General features: G+C 36.5%; 1 protein-coding gene across 43 annotated transcripts in view; it reads left to right on the top strand.

Moving 5' to 3' along the window:
- The window catches only part of LOC127509830 (uncharacterized), a 502366-nt gene that overhangs the window by 37327 nt on the left and 446141 nt on the right, over positions 1-18898 (top strand). For 35 of the 43 annotated variants that reach the window (XM_051888883.1, XM_051888869.1, XM_051888870.1 and 32 more), the window contains 3 exons: positions 8607-8906; positions 9786-10097; positions 18403-18705. The exons of 2 other annotated variants lie outside the window; for them this stretch is intronic. In XM_051888883.1, the coding sequence (XP_051744843.1) occupies positions 8607-8906; positions 9786-10097; positions 18403-18705 (915 nt within the window). The remainder of the gene's footprint in view (positions 1-8606; positions 8907-9785; positions 10098-18402; positions 18706-18898) is intronic. 6 more of the 43 variants (XM_051888886.1, XM_051888865.1, XM_051888889.1 and 3 more) reach the window with 4 other exon arrangements.

Below are 18898 nucleotides of genomic sequence, written 5' to 3'. Positions count from 1 at the left end.
TATTTTTTTATTCTTGGACCCCGGCCATAAGCTGTATAGCTTCTTAGGGTGTCCATTTTCCACAGTGTCTGAAATAATATCTGCACTTATGCGCATGTAAATGTTGAATACTATATATAGTTGTGCTATATGTGCATGTGTGTATATGTGTATGTGTAAACATGTACAGATGAAGTGGAAATAAATTGAATTGAATTGAATTGTCCTCATTTTAAGACACTGTTTTTCAATTTCTTTTTTACGTTTTCTGTTCTGTGTCCCAAACCGCTTCCCTCCTCTGTCCATTTTGGACATGTGACTGTCCGTAACAGAGCAACGGCTCTTGTTGAAATGGTGAGCAGTTGATATCACTTAATATAATAAAATATATATATTTTTACAAATTTAAAATGCTAAACAAACATTATTTTTCAACAAACATAATTTTTAAGTTTATTTTAAACGTTTTATTCAAAAAGATTTTCAAAGAAGTTTTGGCACAATGGCGCCCCCCTCCGCGCGGCGCCCCATGCACTGCATATACTGCATACCCCATTTTTTTTCATGTCACGTGATAAAGGTTCGTTGACAACGATATTTAGTCATAATTTTTGTTGACAAAAGCAACACTACTCTCGAATCGATTAGATAGACCGTTTTAACTTGCTCCTCCTGAACTTTGTTTGTAAAACATAATTTGTCGCTTTAATTCTTTAATTGCATCTCTGGAGATTCAGACATGTGAGAGGCGGACAATTAGCTGAACACATACTAGTTTATTTAGTGACACTTGGCCTACATTTTAAAATCTTTATTTGAATATGGCAACATTTTATTTTAAATCTTTATTTGAATATGACATTTTTTTAAAATCTTTATTTGAATATGGTAACATGATACCTCGTTCTACAATATTTCTCTGATTAAATCACTGACAGAGACTGTTTCCCATTAGCCAATCATAGGAAGCGTGATGACATCATCCATAGAAACGAGGTCAGTCCCGCCCTTTCTCTTATCTTAAAGCTGAAGTCTGTAACTTTTTTTGGTTAAAAATTACCCAAAATCAATTTTTGAGCAAGTACATAACCAGCCAGTGTTCAAAACTATCTCCTTATCTTAGCTTCACAACGGTGAGCTTGTAATAATGTTTTATAATAAGAACGACCCGGTGGATTTATGCGGGAAATTCGAGCATGCAGCAGTTCACCATTGCGTCATTACGTCACGTCTGAAAACAGAAAGGAAGGAGTCCCGTCAAAGCCCCTTTAAGACTTATTATTACTTGTTATTCTAGTCTTTGGTCCCGTCCAGGCTGGTCGGTTTTATCATGTGAGGATGCTGCTGGTAGCGGATCATTTATAGCCTGTTCTCACAGCAGCTGAAATAATTAAACTTATCGTTTTGAAGGCGGATTGTAATCCAGAAAGGTCCAAATGACAATCATCAGTGACAACTGGAGATTCACCTGTAGTCAAAAAGCAAAAGGCTTCGGACTGCAGAGTGGCTACAGAAATTTAAATCTACAGGTAACACTAATACACACTAAATACACATAGTCACGCAATGCTGATGTTGTTAACATTAACAATTTGAGAACAAAGTATAACAGTAATAATGATTTGCACGGTTTGGCGTGATCCAAGCTAAGCGATCGTTAGATCGCTTAGTTTCAAACAGAGATGGCGACAAAAAGGAAAAACGGCGGACTGCAGCTTTAATGCTGCGTTCACACCGAACGCGAATCGCGCGTCAAATTCGCGTCAGACGCGTCTAGTTGGACGCTTGAACATTTTGAGTTTACTCGCTTCATTCACGCGTGAAATTGACTTCACAACAGACGCGAATTCACGTCATGAGAGGGGCTCTCCCGCTCCTTTATGTGTCCCAGACTCTTCCACTTCTTTCTGTGCACTTTTTCTGAATAAACACAACTCGTCCGCGGGAAAATAGTTGTGAATTACAGCGAATAAGATCAATTTGCTAGCTTTAGCTGGCTTGTAGTCTCAATATGTATATATAGCTCAAATTGAGTAAAGACCGTTTTTTATAACTTACCAGACTGTCCGGCCTCCTCACTCACTTTCTTTCAAGCAAGATCCTCTTTTTTCCTGTTTCTATAAAAGTATGAAGATGTACTGCGACGATGGTTTTGTCCGCCATTGTTGTTTCAGATTTCTGCCTCGCTATGTCACGTCACTACTAGAGCGAGCTCCTGATTGGTTAACGTGGTGCGAATTTTCGCCAAAGTTCAGATTTTTCAATTCGGGCATCTAGGGCATCAGACGCTCGATTCGCGCATCAGACGCGTGACCGCTCAATTCGCGCGTCAACGGCCGATTCGCACCGCGCTAGACGCTTGATTCGCATTGCAGGACGTCTAGACGCGCGTTTACATTGACTTAACATGTAAATCAGATGCCCCAGACGCGTTCGGTGTGAACGCAGCATAAGACTCTCTATTCCTTAGTAACGTTGGTCTCAGCAGCTTTGTGAATAGGTTTAAGAGGAAGCTCTTTACTAAGACTTTTACTGTTATTCAGGAGATAAAATGTTAAGATAAAATGTTTTGTGAATACAAGCCCTGATCACCAGATCTGCAGAGAGATTTTCACTTTTTTTTTTTTTAATTAGTACATTTCCATGGCAAAAACTGGCAGTAGCTCAGTTATAACTTCCTTATACTTAGCCTGTCTGTCCTAGTGTACACTATACAAAGCATTATCAAATCACTAATGCGATACCTTGATTGTGTTGCATTCATGTCACCTCCTGCCACAATACAACGAAATCGAGCCATGCAACGCAATAAAGCCACAATACAATGAAAATGCTCCCAGCCACTAGGGGGCTTTCAGAGCTCGGTAAAGTTAGTTGTCCTTGCCACTGTTCTACAGAGTCGGCAGTTTTACAAAGATATCATAGGGCTGTGAATCTTTGAGTATACATATGCATTCACAGGGTTATTGAAATGCTTCTCTCAATGCGTCTAAGTCAGGATGAGAATTATACAGCGACCTTCAGGCACTTAGAGAGTGGGGGCAAAAAACAAAACAAAAAAACCCTTTTGTCCATTTTTGAAAGTGTAGTTCACCCAAAAATGAAAATAATGTAATTTAATTAATCTTCGGAACACAAATTAAGATATTTTTGTTGAAATCCGATGGCTCAGTGAGGCCTCCATAGCCAGCAATGACATTTACTCTCTCAAGATCCATAAAGGTACTAAAAACATATTTAAATCAGTTCATGTGAGTACAGTGGTTCAATATTAATATTATAAAGCGATGAGAAGCAACGCTGATTCGACACGCTGATTCATTACGCTCCGAATCTTCCTGAAGCAGTGTTTTGAAATCGGCCATCACTATATAAGTCGTTATTTATTTTTATTTTTTTGCCGCACCAAAAATATTCTTGTCGCTTTATAATATTAATATTGAACCACTGTACTCACATGAACTGATTTAAATATGTTTTTAGTACATTATTGGATCTTGAGAGAGGAAATGTCATTGCTGGCTATGCAGGCCTCACTGAGCCATCGGATTTCAACAAAAATATCTTAATTTGTGTTCTGAAGATGAACGAAGGTCTTACGGGTGTAAAACGACATGAGGGTGAGTAATTATTGACATTATTTTCATTTTTGGGTGAACTAACCTTTTAATGTTAGTTCATGTTAGTTCTTAATGATGCGACATAACTTTATTTTAATAGCCTATAAAAATTAGCATTTGTGGAAATTTACATAAGCCAAAATTTTAAAAGGCTTTAAAAGTGTTATTAGGCCTAGTTCATGTTAACTGCAGTGGAGGATAGTGTTAATGGCTACACAACCTTAATAAAGTTGTCCAGGTACATTAAACATACGCTTATGTGGAGAGACTACCCTAGAATATCATGCGCTTTCCCAACTAATCCTAAACTAATTTTTCTTCAAGGAATAGTAAGAAAAGCCCTCTTTGTCCTCTTTATACGGAACATTTTCCTTATGATGACTCTGAAAGGAAACGCGCTGGGTGCCTACTGTCGCTATAGTAACGAACGCAACTTTAACGCGCATCTGATTGATTGATAAACCGCGCGCTCTTATTTCAGTGTTGTTAATGTTGTAGTTACTGCAGCCGTTTCCTTCGTGCATTCAGTTTAATGACATTAGGTTCATAATTTCATTTATCATTCATTGGAACTGTGCGTATGCATTTAGACACTTACATTATGTGTTTGGTCCGTCCATGCATTAAATGCGCGCTCTTGAATAAGGTGGGTTTTAACGTTCCTTCAACTGCTCATGTAATGTCAATGGTATGACCCATTTCCGTAAAACCTGAGTAGTTTATCTTATAGAAAATAACGGTGACGTTTCCACGCAATGATTGGCAGCTTTATCAATGGCTTGTGCAGTGTGACTCACGACTATTGCTATTATAATAGAGACTGTCATCTGCTCATGTAAACAACAGTGGCTGTCCTGAGGAGAGCTCAAACGTGGGCTACGGACTGACCGCGAGCACAATCCAGTGAGAGGCGGTAAAGAGTGCAGCGCATGTCTGTGAATGAGAGCTGTGAGGGCGAATTACGGCGTGCAATGTCAATTCGCGCATGTAGTAATTTAATGTTTATATATTTTAAAGCACTGAATCGCTATACAATCACGATTAATCCGATTCTTAACATTTTACATCGATTATTGACCAAAATGAAGATCGATGCATATGCATTGTCAGGATTTGTAATCGATGCATCGAAAAAACGAGTGAATCGTTACACCCCTAAGATATCACTTAGATATTAGTTTTAACAGTATGTAACCACTGTATATCCACATGAAATATTAATTCAAAACCATCTATGTACATTATAGCTGCATATTTATACCTGTGAATGAATTGACGCACTACCATGGCTCAGGGGAATGACTGCCAATTCCACCAAGTGGTTAAAAACATATAATTTGTATTCAGTAAAATCACTTTTAACATTTAGAAACAGACATGATCCAAAGCTTGTAGTCAGGGTTCCTGTGGATCCTTAAAAAGTCTTAAATTAGATTTTTAAAATTTTAAGGTAATAAAAAGTCTTAAAAAGCCTTATTTTTACTTATGAGAGGTCTTAAATTTTAGATGACACTTTGACTAAGACATATCTAAATCATTTACCAAATTAAAACTATCTAATTAGCATACATATTAGGAGTGTCCCCGACTACGGGTTTACATAGTCGAATCAGATTCGAATCAGACTGCCTATATTCAACTGATAGTCGAATCATATATGTTGGAGGTGGGGGGACGGCTTTTCTTTTCTTTCACACACAGCACAGACTTTCAATAACACAACTTTCTAATAAAGCGACCAAACTGCCTGTCAAGTGATAGACGAAACTGACAATGGTTTTATCTTTTTTAAACAAATGAAAGGAATGTGGATAAACATTGACAGCCATGATGTACAGACCACCACTCAAAGATATAGAAGAAAATGAATAAAAACATTTTGGATCAATAAAACTTAAAATATATATAAATAACTGCAGAAAGGCCACACTGCAGATAGATAGATAGTGATCTGCCTGCGTGCCTGTGTACATTAGTCAGCTCGTTAGCGTTGGCCGGCAGAAGCGCGCCGCAGTGTTTGACGTTGTTGAGCGTAGGACATGAGCTGTTGGCACAACTTGCATCATATGTTTTTTGGATCATCTTTTACCATTTCAAAATGCGTCCAATTCTACACTTTTGATTTTCTTATCCCAGACATTGTTAAAGATTTAATCCCTGCTGCCAAGATGCTCCTCTGTCGGTCACGGATCATAAAAGTGAAACTTAAAGGGTTAGTTCACCCAAAAATGAAAATAATGTCATTTATTACTCACCCTCATGTCGTTCCACACCTGTAAGACCTTCATTCATCTACAGAACACAAATTAAGATATTTTTGTTGAAATCTGATGGCTCCGTGAGGCCTGCATAGCCAGCAATGACATTTCCTCTCTCAAGATCCATTAATGTACTAAAAACATATTTAAATCAGTTCATGTGAGTACAGTGGTTCAATATTAATATTATAAAGCAACGAGAATATTTTTGGTGCGGCAAAAAAACAAAATAATGACTTATTTGAAACTCCGGAGCATAATGAATCAGCGTGTTGAATCATGATTCGGATTGCGTGTCAAACCGCCAAACCGCTGAAATCACGTGACTTTGGCGCTCCGAACTGCGGATTCGACACACTGATTCATAACGCTCCGAAGCTTCCTGAAGCAGTGTTTTGAAATCGGCCATCACTATATAAGTCGTTATTTTTTTTATTTTTTTTGGCACACCAAAAATATTCTCGTCGCTTTATAATATTAATATTGAACCACTATACTCACATGAACTGATTTAAATATGTTTTTAGTACATTAATGGATCTTGAGAGAGGAAATGTCATTGCTCCCTATGCAGGCCTCACTGAGCCATCGAATTTCAACAAAAATATCTTAATTTGTGTTCTAAAGATGAATGAAGGTCTTATGGGTGTAAAACGACATGAGGGTGAGTAATAAATTACATTATTTTCATTTTTGGGTGAACTAACCCTTTAAATCTGTCACAGGGTGGTTGGATTTATTCACGCACATTAAAAATATTTATTAAAAGCTTCTTTCTTTTCACATTTTTATTTACAGCATTATCAATATTGGCTGTATATTAAGCTATTGGGAGAGAACCGGTATGTCTATGTAAAATCCGCCATATCTCGTCTCATAACACCTCTGCGGAGATTTGACTGTGAGATTGGTAGTCAAATCAGGCTCCTCCTGTCGAAGCATCGAATCGTCGACTATTCAGGGTCACCCCTAATACATATTATTATTATTATTATTATTATTATTATTATTATTATTATTATTAATTTATTTATTTATTTATTTATTTATTTATTTTCTTTATTTTTTTTCTTTGTGGATTTGCTTGTTCACGTGACAATTCATGGTCTCGCAGCATTTACTGTATAACGCAGGTTACTGTCTCCTGCATGTGAAAGGAAGAGAGCAGAGGAAAATGGGTAAATGTCAGTTCAGTAACCGTTGTAAGTTCATTCTTTATGTGTGTAGGGGTGTGTGATAGTATTGTCTATGATGATATCCTAATTATGTTTTAACAATGTGTGAGCTGACACTGAGTTTGTCACTCACGCTTTCACTGTGATGTATGCAGTTATATGAACTCAAAACTCAAGATACACGGGCATTTTTGCCCTGATGAGTTTTTGTCATTTCCCCAAATCAGAACGATTGCAAATGTGATATTTTATACAACAGTTACATGAACAATACGTTAACATTGACCCTGTTGAAAAAACAGCATATGCTGGTTAAGATAGGTTTTGAAGCTGGGATGCTGGTTTAAGCTGGTTTATGCTGGTCATGTGCTGGTCCTGGCTTAAATTTGCCAGTCAAGCAGCACATCAGCCTGGAGAGAGCTGAAGAAAGATGACAGTACACACTTCATATGTGAATTAAGTTGATAGTTGCAGTTGTTCAATAATAATTGTTCATTTATGATACAGCATGTTATTAGCTTGTACCTATAATTGTTGTTCAGTACGCTGTAAAACGCTGTTAAAAACAGAAAAGGTTCTGGTACTTTTCTGCCAGGACAAGATCTGTTAAGTTGTAACCCTAAAACACAAAATGCAATGTGTAAATTATAATACAGGTAAAACACCTGAGAAAAATCAATATGGATAATTCCTTCATATTAACACAGTACATCGTGCCCTATTTTTAACTAACTACCAATACACTGCTTCAAACTATAATTGTTCAAAATGTGTAGTTTTACTAGTTAATAAGAAAATGTAATTGTTCAAAAATGTGTAACTGTTCGATAATTCAATGTTGTATTTAAAAATAAAAATATCTGATCAAAAAGATGTTTGTTATTTTTTACAAATAAAATTATAATTAGTAATATTATTATACTATTCTATTATTATATTTTAAAAATAAAATAATATTATAAATATATTTATATTATTGTATTATATTTATATTATGAACAAATCTAAATTAACAGTTGATTTCAAATCATATTTTTATGTGTATTCTACACAATAATGCAGTTTTGCGTCATGGTTACGTGATGACGTCATCTCACAACATCATTTAGCAACTTTCAGCAACAAATTCACCCGTCTTTAGCAACTTCCCTGAACATTAGTTGGCAACACTGGTTCGATTTCGTTGTGTTGTGAACTTATGTTTGTGTAGAATTCAGACTTTTTTCACACATTTTCCCTCTATTTGCTTCTTTTAGTTTAAAAGAGGATCTTTAAATAGTCAAGCTCAACTAAATCTGTAGTCTGATGTTTGTTGTGTGGATTTCAGGCTGTTCTGATGGTCAAAACACACATTAGATTTGAGGTCGACTCATTTAATTCATTTATATCTTCATGTAGATTTCTATAATATGGTAGAATCAGAGAAAGCTGAGTTCATTACTGATATTCATAAACTGAGTGAATGAAACATTTGAGATGTTGATCAATTGATCAGTAATGCTTTGTTGTCTGATGTTGTTAGTTTTCTGTTTCTAATTTCTGATCTCTATTTCTCTGTTTCTGTGCTGCTGCAGAACAAGTGAATAAATCAGTGCTGAAGGGACGTCCTGTCACTCTGAACTATGATACTGATATACAGAAGGATGATAAAATACAGTGGAAGTTTGAAGAGAAACTCATAGCTGAAATGACTGGAGAGAACCGTAAGAACCCTCAATGGTCTGATGATGAATTCAGAGGCCAAATGAAGCTGGACCCTCAGACTGGATCTCTCACCATTCAACAAACCAGACCTGAACACTCTGGATTATATAAACTAGAGATCAAGACCAGTGATTATTCAACATTCAGACTCTTCAGGATTATCGTCTTTGGTGAGTAACACAAAGTCTTTCAGTGAAACAGCAGCAGTGTATATGACAGACCTTGTGTCAAAATATGATTATAAAAGTGTTCCAGTTGTGTTATATTAATGATGGAGAAACTCTGACCTGTTCATCATATCACTGCACTGCTGCCATAGCAGATATATACTGATGTAGAAATCAACACACTGTTATGTCAGGAACAAGACCTTCTAGTGGAATTAATGTACAGTTAAATCATTAAAATGTGTCTCTAACTATTTTATAAAAGCTATAAGGCTCAAAAAGGTCATGTGGCATTTTTTTTCATGAAGTCAACTGTAAATACAGGCAGTCGCAGTTTAATTTCTGGTTTCTGGTGTTTTAGACAGATCTGGTTCCTCAATGAAGCAGCTTCAGACAGTCTTCTTTCATATGCTGTTGTCTGTTCTGAAACTGTTCTTCACACAGACTGTGTTGCTTCTGTCTGCAGGATTGTTTGATCAACTTTATCAGTCACAATCCTCCTCATTATTCCTGATCATTATTGAACTGCAGTACAGTCATTATCTGATCACAAATCAAACATTCAGAACCGTTTCTTCACACAAACTCAATTCAACACACTCATATTTCATGTCATTTGAGTGGATTTTTACTCTTAGAAACACAGACTGGAGTTCAACACAGTTTCATCAGTGAAACACACATGAGGTGTAGAGATTTATACTTACATTCAGATTTCTAGAATGAGAAGTTGAACTCTTTTCAACTTAAAATAGAGTAAATGATATGTTTGTGATACAGTATGTCAGGTGTGATATGTCAGTGTTTCTTCTGTTTATTTCTGCTGCTGTTGGTTTTCTGGTTCTGATTTCTCTTCTGTATTTTTCTCTGTTTCTTTGACAGATGAAATGAAGTCAGTGTCCGTGATGGAGGAGACGGATGTGACTCTACGTGTCAATCCTGAAATACAGACAGGAGATAAGATATTCTGGATGTTTGGAGATGACAACCGTCCTGTAGATAAAAACACAGAAGAGAAGTGTGAAGAAGAGTCTGAGTGCAGGAATTTGAGATTCATAGACAAAGTGGATCTGAATGATCAGACTGGAGATCTCACCATCAAGAACATCAGAAAAATCAACACTGGAGAATACAAACTAAAGATCATCAGAAATGGCAAAACCTCATTCAAGTTATTCAATGTTACTGTTTCTGGTGAGTGAAATATTTACTTTCATTGTAATTATGAATTTATTTTAGATCAACATTGTGTCGTTCTTAAAGGATAGTTCAGCCAAAAATGCCCTCATGTCGTCCCGGACCCACAAGACTTTTATTGAATTAGATCCAAATTTAAGAAGTGATGTGATTGATTTGAATGTGGAAATTTGAAACAAAAGTCTTTCTTCACAAAAGATCTTCATTGTGTGAGAGCTCTCTGATGCACATTTATGAGAGAATCTCAACACAGTGGTCAGCAGTGCAGATCCTCAGGGTGTGTCGTGAGAATGACCCTTTTATATGAACTCAGTGTTACTGGTGTGACTTAGGGCTGTAACGATTCATCGATGAAATTCGATTGCTCGATTTTTTTTTTATTTTTAAAAATCCTCGATTTCAATTTGCCCGTGTCGAGTAACTGGTAAAATACCGGAAGTGGCACTTTCCACGGACGAGAATCCATGAAACACATTATTAGACAGTTTTCTAAGGCTGCACGATATTAAACCCATGTAAAAATAATAAAGCATAATGCTATTGTGACTTTACAAAGGTTGTGAATTAATTAAACAAATGTGTGTGCTGCAGGTTTAATATATATGCGCTGTAATTATTTATACACGTGTCTAGTGCGTCTCGTGCGGCTCCTTTCACAGTAAATGCAGCTTCACGTGAACTGTTATACATGAGTGGAGCGTCTCAAACTCCATCTCTGAATATGCTGTGAGCTTGGATTGCTTTTAACGTTTAATCAGATTTGTAAGGTAAGTCGTCAATAAACCTTAGCAATGTTATACAGTATGTTTCTACTTGGTGAAATGTGTAACTGCTCGTCGCGATTTTAAAATAAAAGTTTAAGCCCTCGTTTAAGTCCACATGTTTTTGTTCAAGAAATTACTGTGGTTGTAGCATTTCTGTCGTAAACAAATGGCCAAATATTAAAGATTAATTGGACAGTTGAAATAAATGTTGTAAGCAAATATTAAACAAGGATTAGATCGCGTTGTAAAGTGTGAAAACAATCGTCAGGCCACTGGCGCCCTCTGCAGGCGTTTGTTATATTCAGGGCTGGAAATGGCTGAGATTCACTGGGGGGACTCTATATCGGAAGATTTTTTTTTTTTTTTTTTACTTTCAATGACTTTTCAGATGTATTTAAATATAAAATATTGTATAATTATATAATATGCTAACATTAAACAGGCCTATTTCATGTTTCCTCCAAACAATATGTTCTCAATTATCAAGCAGACACATGAAAGGTCAATGAACAACATTTATCAACTGTGTGTGGCACAAACATGTTCATTCAACAGAATCTCTACTTGGAGAAAATTACCTGTTTGATTTTGGCCAAATTAAAGATACATTGTCTAGGAATTTGCATATGGTGCATACTGAATTGAACAGGTCACAAACATTTTAAATACATTTGTCCTCAGGTTAAAGAAAACTGAATGTTTTGGATGGCTACCTCTCAGTTTAGTTTACTTTGAAAATCAACCATTAAACACATTTAAAGGGGAATCCAGTTTTAATGCAAAAGGAAGCTGATGTGCATTCTAAAAAGCAAAATAATTTGGATAATAATGTATCTAGAAAATATAATATTCACTCATCCCTTTTCTTAAACAATGGTTAAAGAGGTTGAAATGTGGTGATTATCATTTTATAAAAACTTTTTGTTTTGTTACCATAGACATGGAGTTTTTAAAACATTGCTACCTGAACATGCAGTTCTATTCTAATAGTCCCTGAAATAATTAATACCCCCCCCCCCCCCATGCTGTTTTTACTCAAATTGAGAATCATTTTTTTTTAAAATAGTGTTCACAATTCATGATTCTGAATAGACTAAACTAAAAAAATAACATGTAATTTACTAGAGATTCTGACAAAATGTTATTTGCTGCAGTCTATTTACAAAAACCATTAATTATTTTGAATGAATTTTTTTTTTTTTTTTAAATCGGTTTGAATAAATGATTCAATGACTCAATTATAAAGATGTCACTTGTTTCATAGATGAATCAATGTTTTTGAACACTTCTTTGCAATGAATGATTCAATGACAAATACATTTTTAACAATCATTTGTTGCCATCTACTGGTGTAACGATGTAATTGACGATCTTTATTTGAAGTATCAAGTTACTTTCAAAGGTAATTTACTCTATTTTGTTCACTTCCTTTTGGGATGGGGGACTCGTTGTCTCCCTCGGTTGCTCCCTCCTCCCTCGTGAGGTTTATTTATTTGTTTGTTGCTTTATTTTTGCAAAATGTCCCACACATGCAAAGTTGGTTGAGAACATAACTGCAATAAAGTAACAGCCTATAGTTAACAATTACTTGTTTACAAAGTGCCATGGGAAGTCAAACTATCTATTTAAAATGCTCTTATACTGAACATGTTTATTCTTGAAATACAGACAGCTGTTTCCTAATGGGCATATCTGTCATATAAGCAGAACACATTTTACACATGAGGAAAACTAATGTTTAATCAGTAATTCTAGAAGATCCATGAATCTCACTTGTACTTGGCCTAATGAAAAAGTAGTTCTTGTGATTGTTTAACCATAGCATTTGTTACAATAAGGATATAATCACAGCTAGACCATTGATGACTCCTCATTGCATGCTTAGGGCAATGTTAACTTTTTTTCCCTCTTTTTAAAATCTATTCCCTTAATAGACTATATATTATAAATTCTTTAACAAGTTAGTTCAAATGTACCACAGTAAATACAACAGAACGTGATAAATTCTAGTAAAGGTGGTCATGAGAAGTTTAAAAAGCTTGCAGGATCATCATCATGTTTTCCCCTCTTTTCATGAGTCTTTTTAGTGGCTGTCTCTAGATCATGTTTGACTTTCTCCATAGAGTTTCACTACATTCTCAATAGAATTCAAATGGGTTTCACAGTTTATCATAGGAACGGCTCGCGCAAATCTTACCACACTTTTGGAGCGCGCTGGTGAACGCGCCTGCGGTGATTCGCGCGCGGCGCGTCACTCATGATTATAAAAGCTCAGAACGTCCGATTTATACAATTAATTAACAGCCTGATTCTATGTTTCGTGTGGGGGTTAGAGTACCGGCAACATGTGAGAAGTGGCGGTACGCAAGGCAAAGCAAGGGTAGGCTACAGATTAAGATAAAGACGTGCCGGGGAAGTTGTAAATGACTTTTCTGTAGTTTTGTGACATATTCCCAAGTTAAGGGAATATTAAATAGAAGGCAGGGTTTTACTTTAGTGCTCCTCCTCTCCATCTCTCGCTCATATCAGACTAACGGTTGGATGGGGAGTGGTTTAAGCGTTTTATACTTTTCAGATTTTGATTAAAGATTACCACAACAAACAATTTTTTTCTGAGTATTAACTTGCACGGATTAATTGTTCACCACAAGACTAGTAATATGCACTAACAAAGGAAATAGGGTCAATTTTGATTTCATGCTGACTTTAAGCACATACAGTATGGAAAGTATTCAGACCCCCTTAAATTTTTCACTCTTTGTTATATTGCAGCCATTTGCTAAAATCATTTAAGTTCATTTTTTTTCCTCATTAATGTACACACAGCACCCCATATTGACAGAAAAACACAGAATTGTTGACATTTTTGCAGATTTATTAAAAAAGAAAAACTGAAATATCACATGGTCCTAAGTATTCAGACCCTTTGCTCAGTATTTAGTAGAAGCACCCTTTTGATCTAATACAGCCATGAGTCTTTTTGGGAAAGATGCAACAAGTTTTTCACACCTGGATTTGGGGATCCTCTGCCATTCCTCCTTGCAGATCCTCTCCAGTTCTGTCAGGTTGGATGGTAAACGTTGGTGGACAGCCATTTTTAGGTCTCTCCAGAGATGCCCAATTGGGTTTAAGTCAGGGCTCTGGCTGGGCCATTCAAGAACAGTCACGGAGTTGTTGTGAAGCCACTCCTTCGTTATTTTAGCTGTGTGCTTAGGGTCATTGTCTTGTTGGAAGGTAAACCTTCAGCCCAGTCTGAGGTCCTGAGCACTCTGGAGAAGGTTTTCGTCCAGGATATCCCTGTACTTGGCCGCATTCATCTTTCCCTCGATTGCAACCAGTCGTCCTGTCCCTGCAGCTGAAAAACACCCCCACAGCATGATGCTGTCACCACCATGCTTCACTGTTGGGACTGTATTGGACAGGTGATGAGCAGTGCCTGGTTTTCTCTACACATACCGCTTAGAATTAAGGCCAAAAAGTTCTATCTTGGTCTCATCAGACCAGAGAATCTTATTTCTCACCATCTTGGAGTCCTTCAGGTGTTTTTTCATGTGTCTTGCACTGAGGAGAGGCTTTCGTCGGGCCACTCTGCCATAAAGCCCTGACCTGTGGAGGGCTGCCGTGATGGTTGACTTTCTACAACTTTCTCCCATCTCCCGACTGCATCTCTGGAGCTCAGCCACAGTGATCTTTGGGTTCTTCTTTACCTCTCTCACCAAGGCTCTTCTCCCCCAATAGCTCAGTTTGGCCGGACGGCCAGCTCTAGGAAGGGTTCTGGTCGTCCCAAACGTCTTCCATTTAAGGATTATGGAGGCCACTGTGCTCTCAGGAACCTTAAGTGCAGCAGAAATCTTTTTGTAACCTTGGCCAGATCTGTGCCTTGCCACAATTCTGTCTCTGAGCTCTTCAGGCAGTTCCTTTGACCTCATGATTCTCATTTGCTCTGACATGCACTGTGAGCTGTAAGGTCTTATATAGACAGGTGTGTGGCTTTCCTAATCAAGTCCAATCAGTATAATCAAACACAGCTGGACTCAAATGAAGGTGTAGAACCATCTCAAGGATGATCAGAAGAAATGGACAGCACCTGAGTTAAATATGAGTGTCACAGCAAAGGGTCTGAATACTTAGGACCATGTGATATTTCAGTTTTTCTTTTTTAATAAATCTGCAAAAATGTCAACAATTCTGTGTTTTTCTGTCAATATGGGGTGCTGTGTGTACATTAATGAGGAAAAAAAATGAACTTAAATGATTTTAGCAAATGGCTGCAATATAACAAAGAGTGAAAAATTTAAGGGGGTCTGAATACTTTCCGTACCCACTGTATCACAACATGGTGCTGTGAGACACACTAATCCATTGCATCCAGTTCTAATCCATCCGTTTAAGAGTTCAGGGGTCGTATTCACAAAACATCTTAAGGCTAAAAGTAGCTCCTAAATCTGTGAAAAGTTAGGAGTAGTGATGAGGACTCCCGAGGCACTGAGACCAAATCACAAACAATCCTAAAATGGCTGTTGTCGGATGTTCTCCTCAGCAATCCGCCCAAAGACACTGAACACCATTGAGTCAATAGTGGTAAAGCCTTGAGTGCTGAGCCTTTTCTTCATAAATGCGATAAATATTATGATTTATAGGTTTTAATCTAAGATGACAACATAAAGATTCATTCATGTACAGATAAAATGTATTGAATGATGGAGAATGAAACATTGCGGTCAAGTACACGTCAGCTGTGTGTGTGTGTGTGTGTGTGTGTGTATATATATATATATATATATATTTTCCTCCTCTCGAGCCCATTAGATAGACCGTTTGAACGTGCTCCTCCTGAACTTTGTTTGTAAAACATCATTTGTCACTTTAATTCTTCAATCTCTGGAGATGCAGACATGTGAGAGGCGGACAATAGCTGAACACATACTAGTTTATTCAGTGACACTTAGCCTACATTTTAAAACCTTTACTGGAATATGGAAACATGATAACTCATTCTACAATATTTCTAATATCACTGACAGAGACTCCTCCCTTATCAGCCAATCATAGTTAGTAAGCATGATAACATCATCCATATCAACAAGGTCGACCCCGCCCTTTCTCTTAGCTCAAGACTCTCTATTTCGTTAGTAAAAGTTTGTCTCAGCAGTTTTGTGAATAGATTTTAAGAGAAAACTCTTAGCTAAGAACTTTTACTGCAATTTAGGAGAACTCTTAGAGGCGAGATAAAATGTTTTGTGAATACGACCCCTGATCTCCAGATCTGCAGAGAGATTTTCACTCTTTTTGTTTTTAATTAGTACATTTCCATGGCAAAATCTGTCAGTAGCTCAGTTATAACTTCATTAGTCTCAGCCTGTCTGTCCTAGTGTACACTACACAATCTGTTTTCTGAATGCATGTTATTGATCTAATTGTAATTTATAGGTTATTTATTTCTTGACCTTGTAAATTATAACCCGTCTTCCAGTGAAACTGCTGACTTCTCTCTGGTGATGAATGCAGGACTTCTCTGATCATTTAACTCACTCACATCCTGTTCCTGCAAGCTTTTATACGCTTCACTTACTCGTCTAGTGTGAAACAGGCTAATGTTTGTTATCTGTCTTGTGATCGACAATGAAAGTTTTTCTGGCATTTGGGAATGACCAGAGGAACATGTAGATGCTCTTTGAGCAAATTATTGTACTGGTGGCCCAGTAGTGCACAACACAATGAAATTTAAAAAGCAAACATAAGTTTGCTTTTTAAATTTCAGTGAATCAAGCCACGCAACAGCATAAAGCCACAACACAATGAAAATGCTCCCAGCCACTAGGGGGCTTTCAGAGCTCGGTAAAGTTAGTTGTCCTTGCCACTATTCTACAGAGTCGGCAGTTTTACAAAGATATCAATACCACGATTAGTTTTAACAGTATGTAACCACTGTATATCCACATGAAATATTCATTCAAAACCATCTACCTCCATTATAGCTGCATATTTATACCTGTGAATGAATTGACGAGCTACCATGGCTCATGGGGACGACTGCCAATTCCACCAAGTGGTTAAAAAAATATATAATTTGTATTCATTGAAATTACTTTTAACATTTAGAAACAGACATGTTCAAATTCCAAAGCTTATATAGGTTCCTATTGGTAAGACTGACTTACTACAGGTGACATTTTGTCAACACACACAGGGAGGTACAGTTTCACCTTTTAGTTAGTCTTACCAATAGACCTTTATCACAGCAGAACTGATTACCAGAAGAATTGTTGCCAACTTAGCAATTTTGTTGCTAGATTTATCAACTTTTCAGACTACCTTAGCAAAGCACCTAAAACCACCTAGCAACAAATTGAGCTATTTTTAAAGTCAGCCTGGAGAGAGCTGAAGAAAGATGACAGTACACACTTCATATGTGAATTAAGATGATAGTTGCAGTTGTTCAGTAATAATTGTTCATTTATGATACAGCATGTTATTAGCTTGTACCTATAATTGTTGTTCAGTACGCTGTAAAACGCTGTTAAAAACAGAAAAGGTTCTGGTACTTTTCTGCCAGGACAAGATCTGTTAAGTTGTAACCCTAAAACACAAAATGCAATGTGTAAATTATAATACAGGTAAAACACCTGAGAAAAATCAATATGGATAATTCCTTCATATTAACACAGTACATCGTGCCCTATTTTTAACTAACTACCAATACACTGCTTCAAACTATAATTGTTCAAAATGTGTAGTTTTACTAGTTAATAAGAAAATAAGAAAATGTAATTGTTCAAAAATGTGTAACTGTTCAATAATTCAATGTTGTATTTAAAAATAAAAATATCTGATCAAAAAGATGTTGTTTATATTACTTTTACAAATAAAATAGGTTTATATTATTATAAATACATTTATATTATAATGTATTTATATTATGAACAAATCTAAATTAACAGTTGATTTCAAATCATATTTTTATGTGTATTCTACACAATAATGCAGTTTTGCGTCATGGTTACGTGATGACGTCATCCCACAACATCATTTAGCAACTTTCAGCAACAAATCCACCCGTCTTTAGCAACTTCCCTGAACATTAGTTGGCAACACTGGTTCGATTTCGTTGTGTTGTGAACTTATGTTTGCTTTTTTAATTTCGTTGTGTTGTGTACTTCTGGGCCACCGTAGAATTCAGACTTTTTTCACACATTTTTTCCTGTATTTGCTCCTTTTAGTTTAAAAGAGGATCTTTAAATAGTCAAGCTCAACTAAATCTGTAGTCTGATGTTTGTTGTGTGGATTTCAGGCTGTTCTGATGGTCAAAACACACATTAGATTTGAGGTCGACTCATTTAATTCATTTATATCTTCATGTAGATTTCTATAATATAGTAGAATCAGGGGAAGTTGAGTTCATTACTGATATTCATTAACTGAGTGAATGAAACATTTGAGATGTTGATCAATTGATCAGTAATGCTTTGTTGTCTGATGTTGTTAGTTTTCTGTTTCTAATTTCTGATCTATATTTCTCTGTTTCTGTGCTGCTGCAGAACAAGTGAATAAATCAGTGGAGAAGGGACGTCCTGTCGCTCTGTACTATGATACTGAAATACAGAAGGATGATAAAATACAGTGGAAGTTTAGGACTGAAGAGAAACTCATAGCTGAAATGACTGGAGAGAACCGTGAGAACCCTCAATGGTCTGATGAATTCAGAGACCAAATGAAGCTGGACCCTCAGACTGGATCTCTCATCATTGAACGAACCAAACCTGAACACTCTGGATTATATAAACTAGAGATCAATAACAGTTATTATTCAACATTCAGACTCTTCAGGATTATCGTCTTTGGTGAGTAACACAAAGTCTTTCAGTGAAACAGCAGCAGTGTATATGACAGACCTTGTGTCAAAATATGATTATAAAAGTGTTCCAGTTGTGTTATATTAATGATGGAGAAACTCTGACCTGTTCATCATATCACTGCACTGCTGCCATAGCAGATATATACTGATGTAGAAATCAACACACTGTTATGTCAGGA

This window comes from Ctenopharyngodon idella, chromosome 3 (assembly GCF_019924925.1).
Source record: "Ctenopharyngodon idella isolate HZGC_01 chromosome 3, HZGC01, whole genome shotgun sequence".
In the NCBI taxonomy this organism is placed as follows: domain Eukaryota; kingdom Metazoa; phylum Chordata; class Actinopteri; order Cypriniformes; family Xenocyprididae; genus Ctenopharyngodon; species Ctenopharyngodon idella.
The sequence above is the reverse complement of the archived record's forward strand: the minus strand, read 5'-3'. Positions and strand labels throughout refer to the sequence as shown.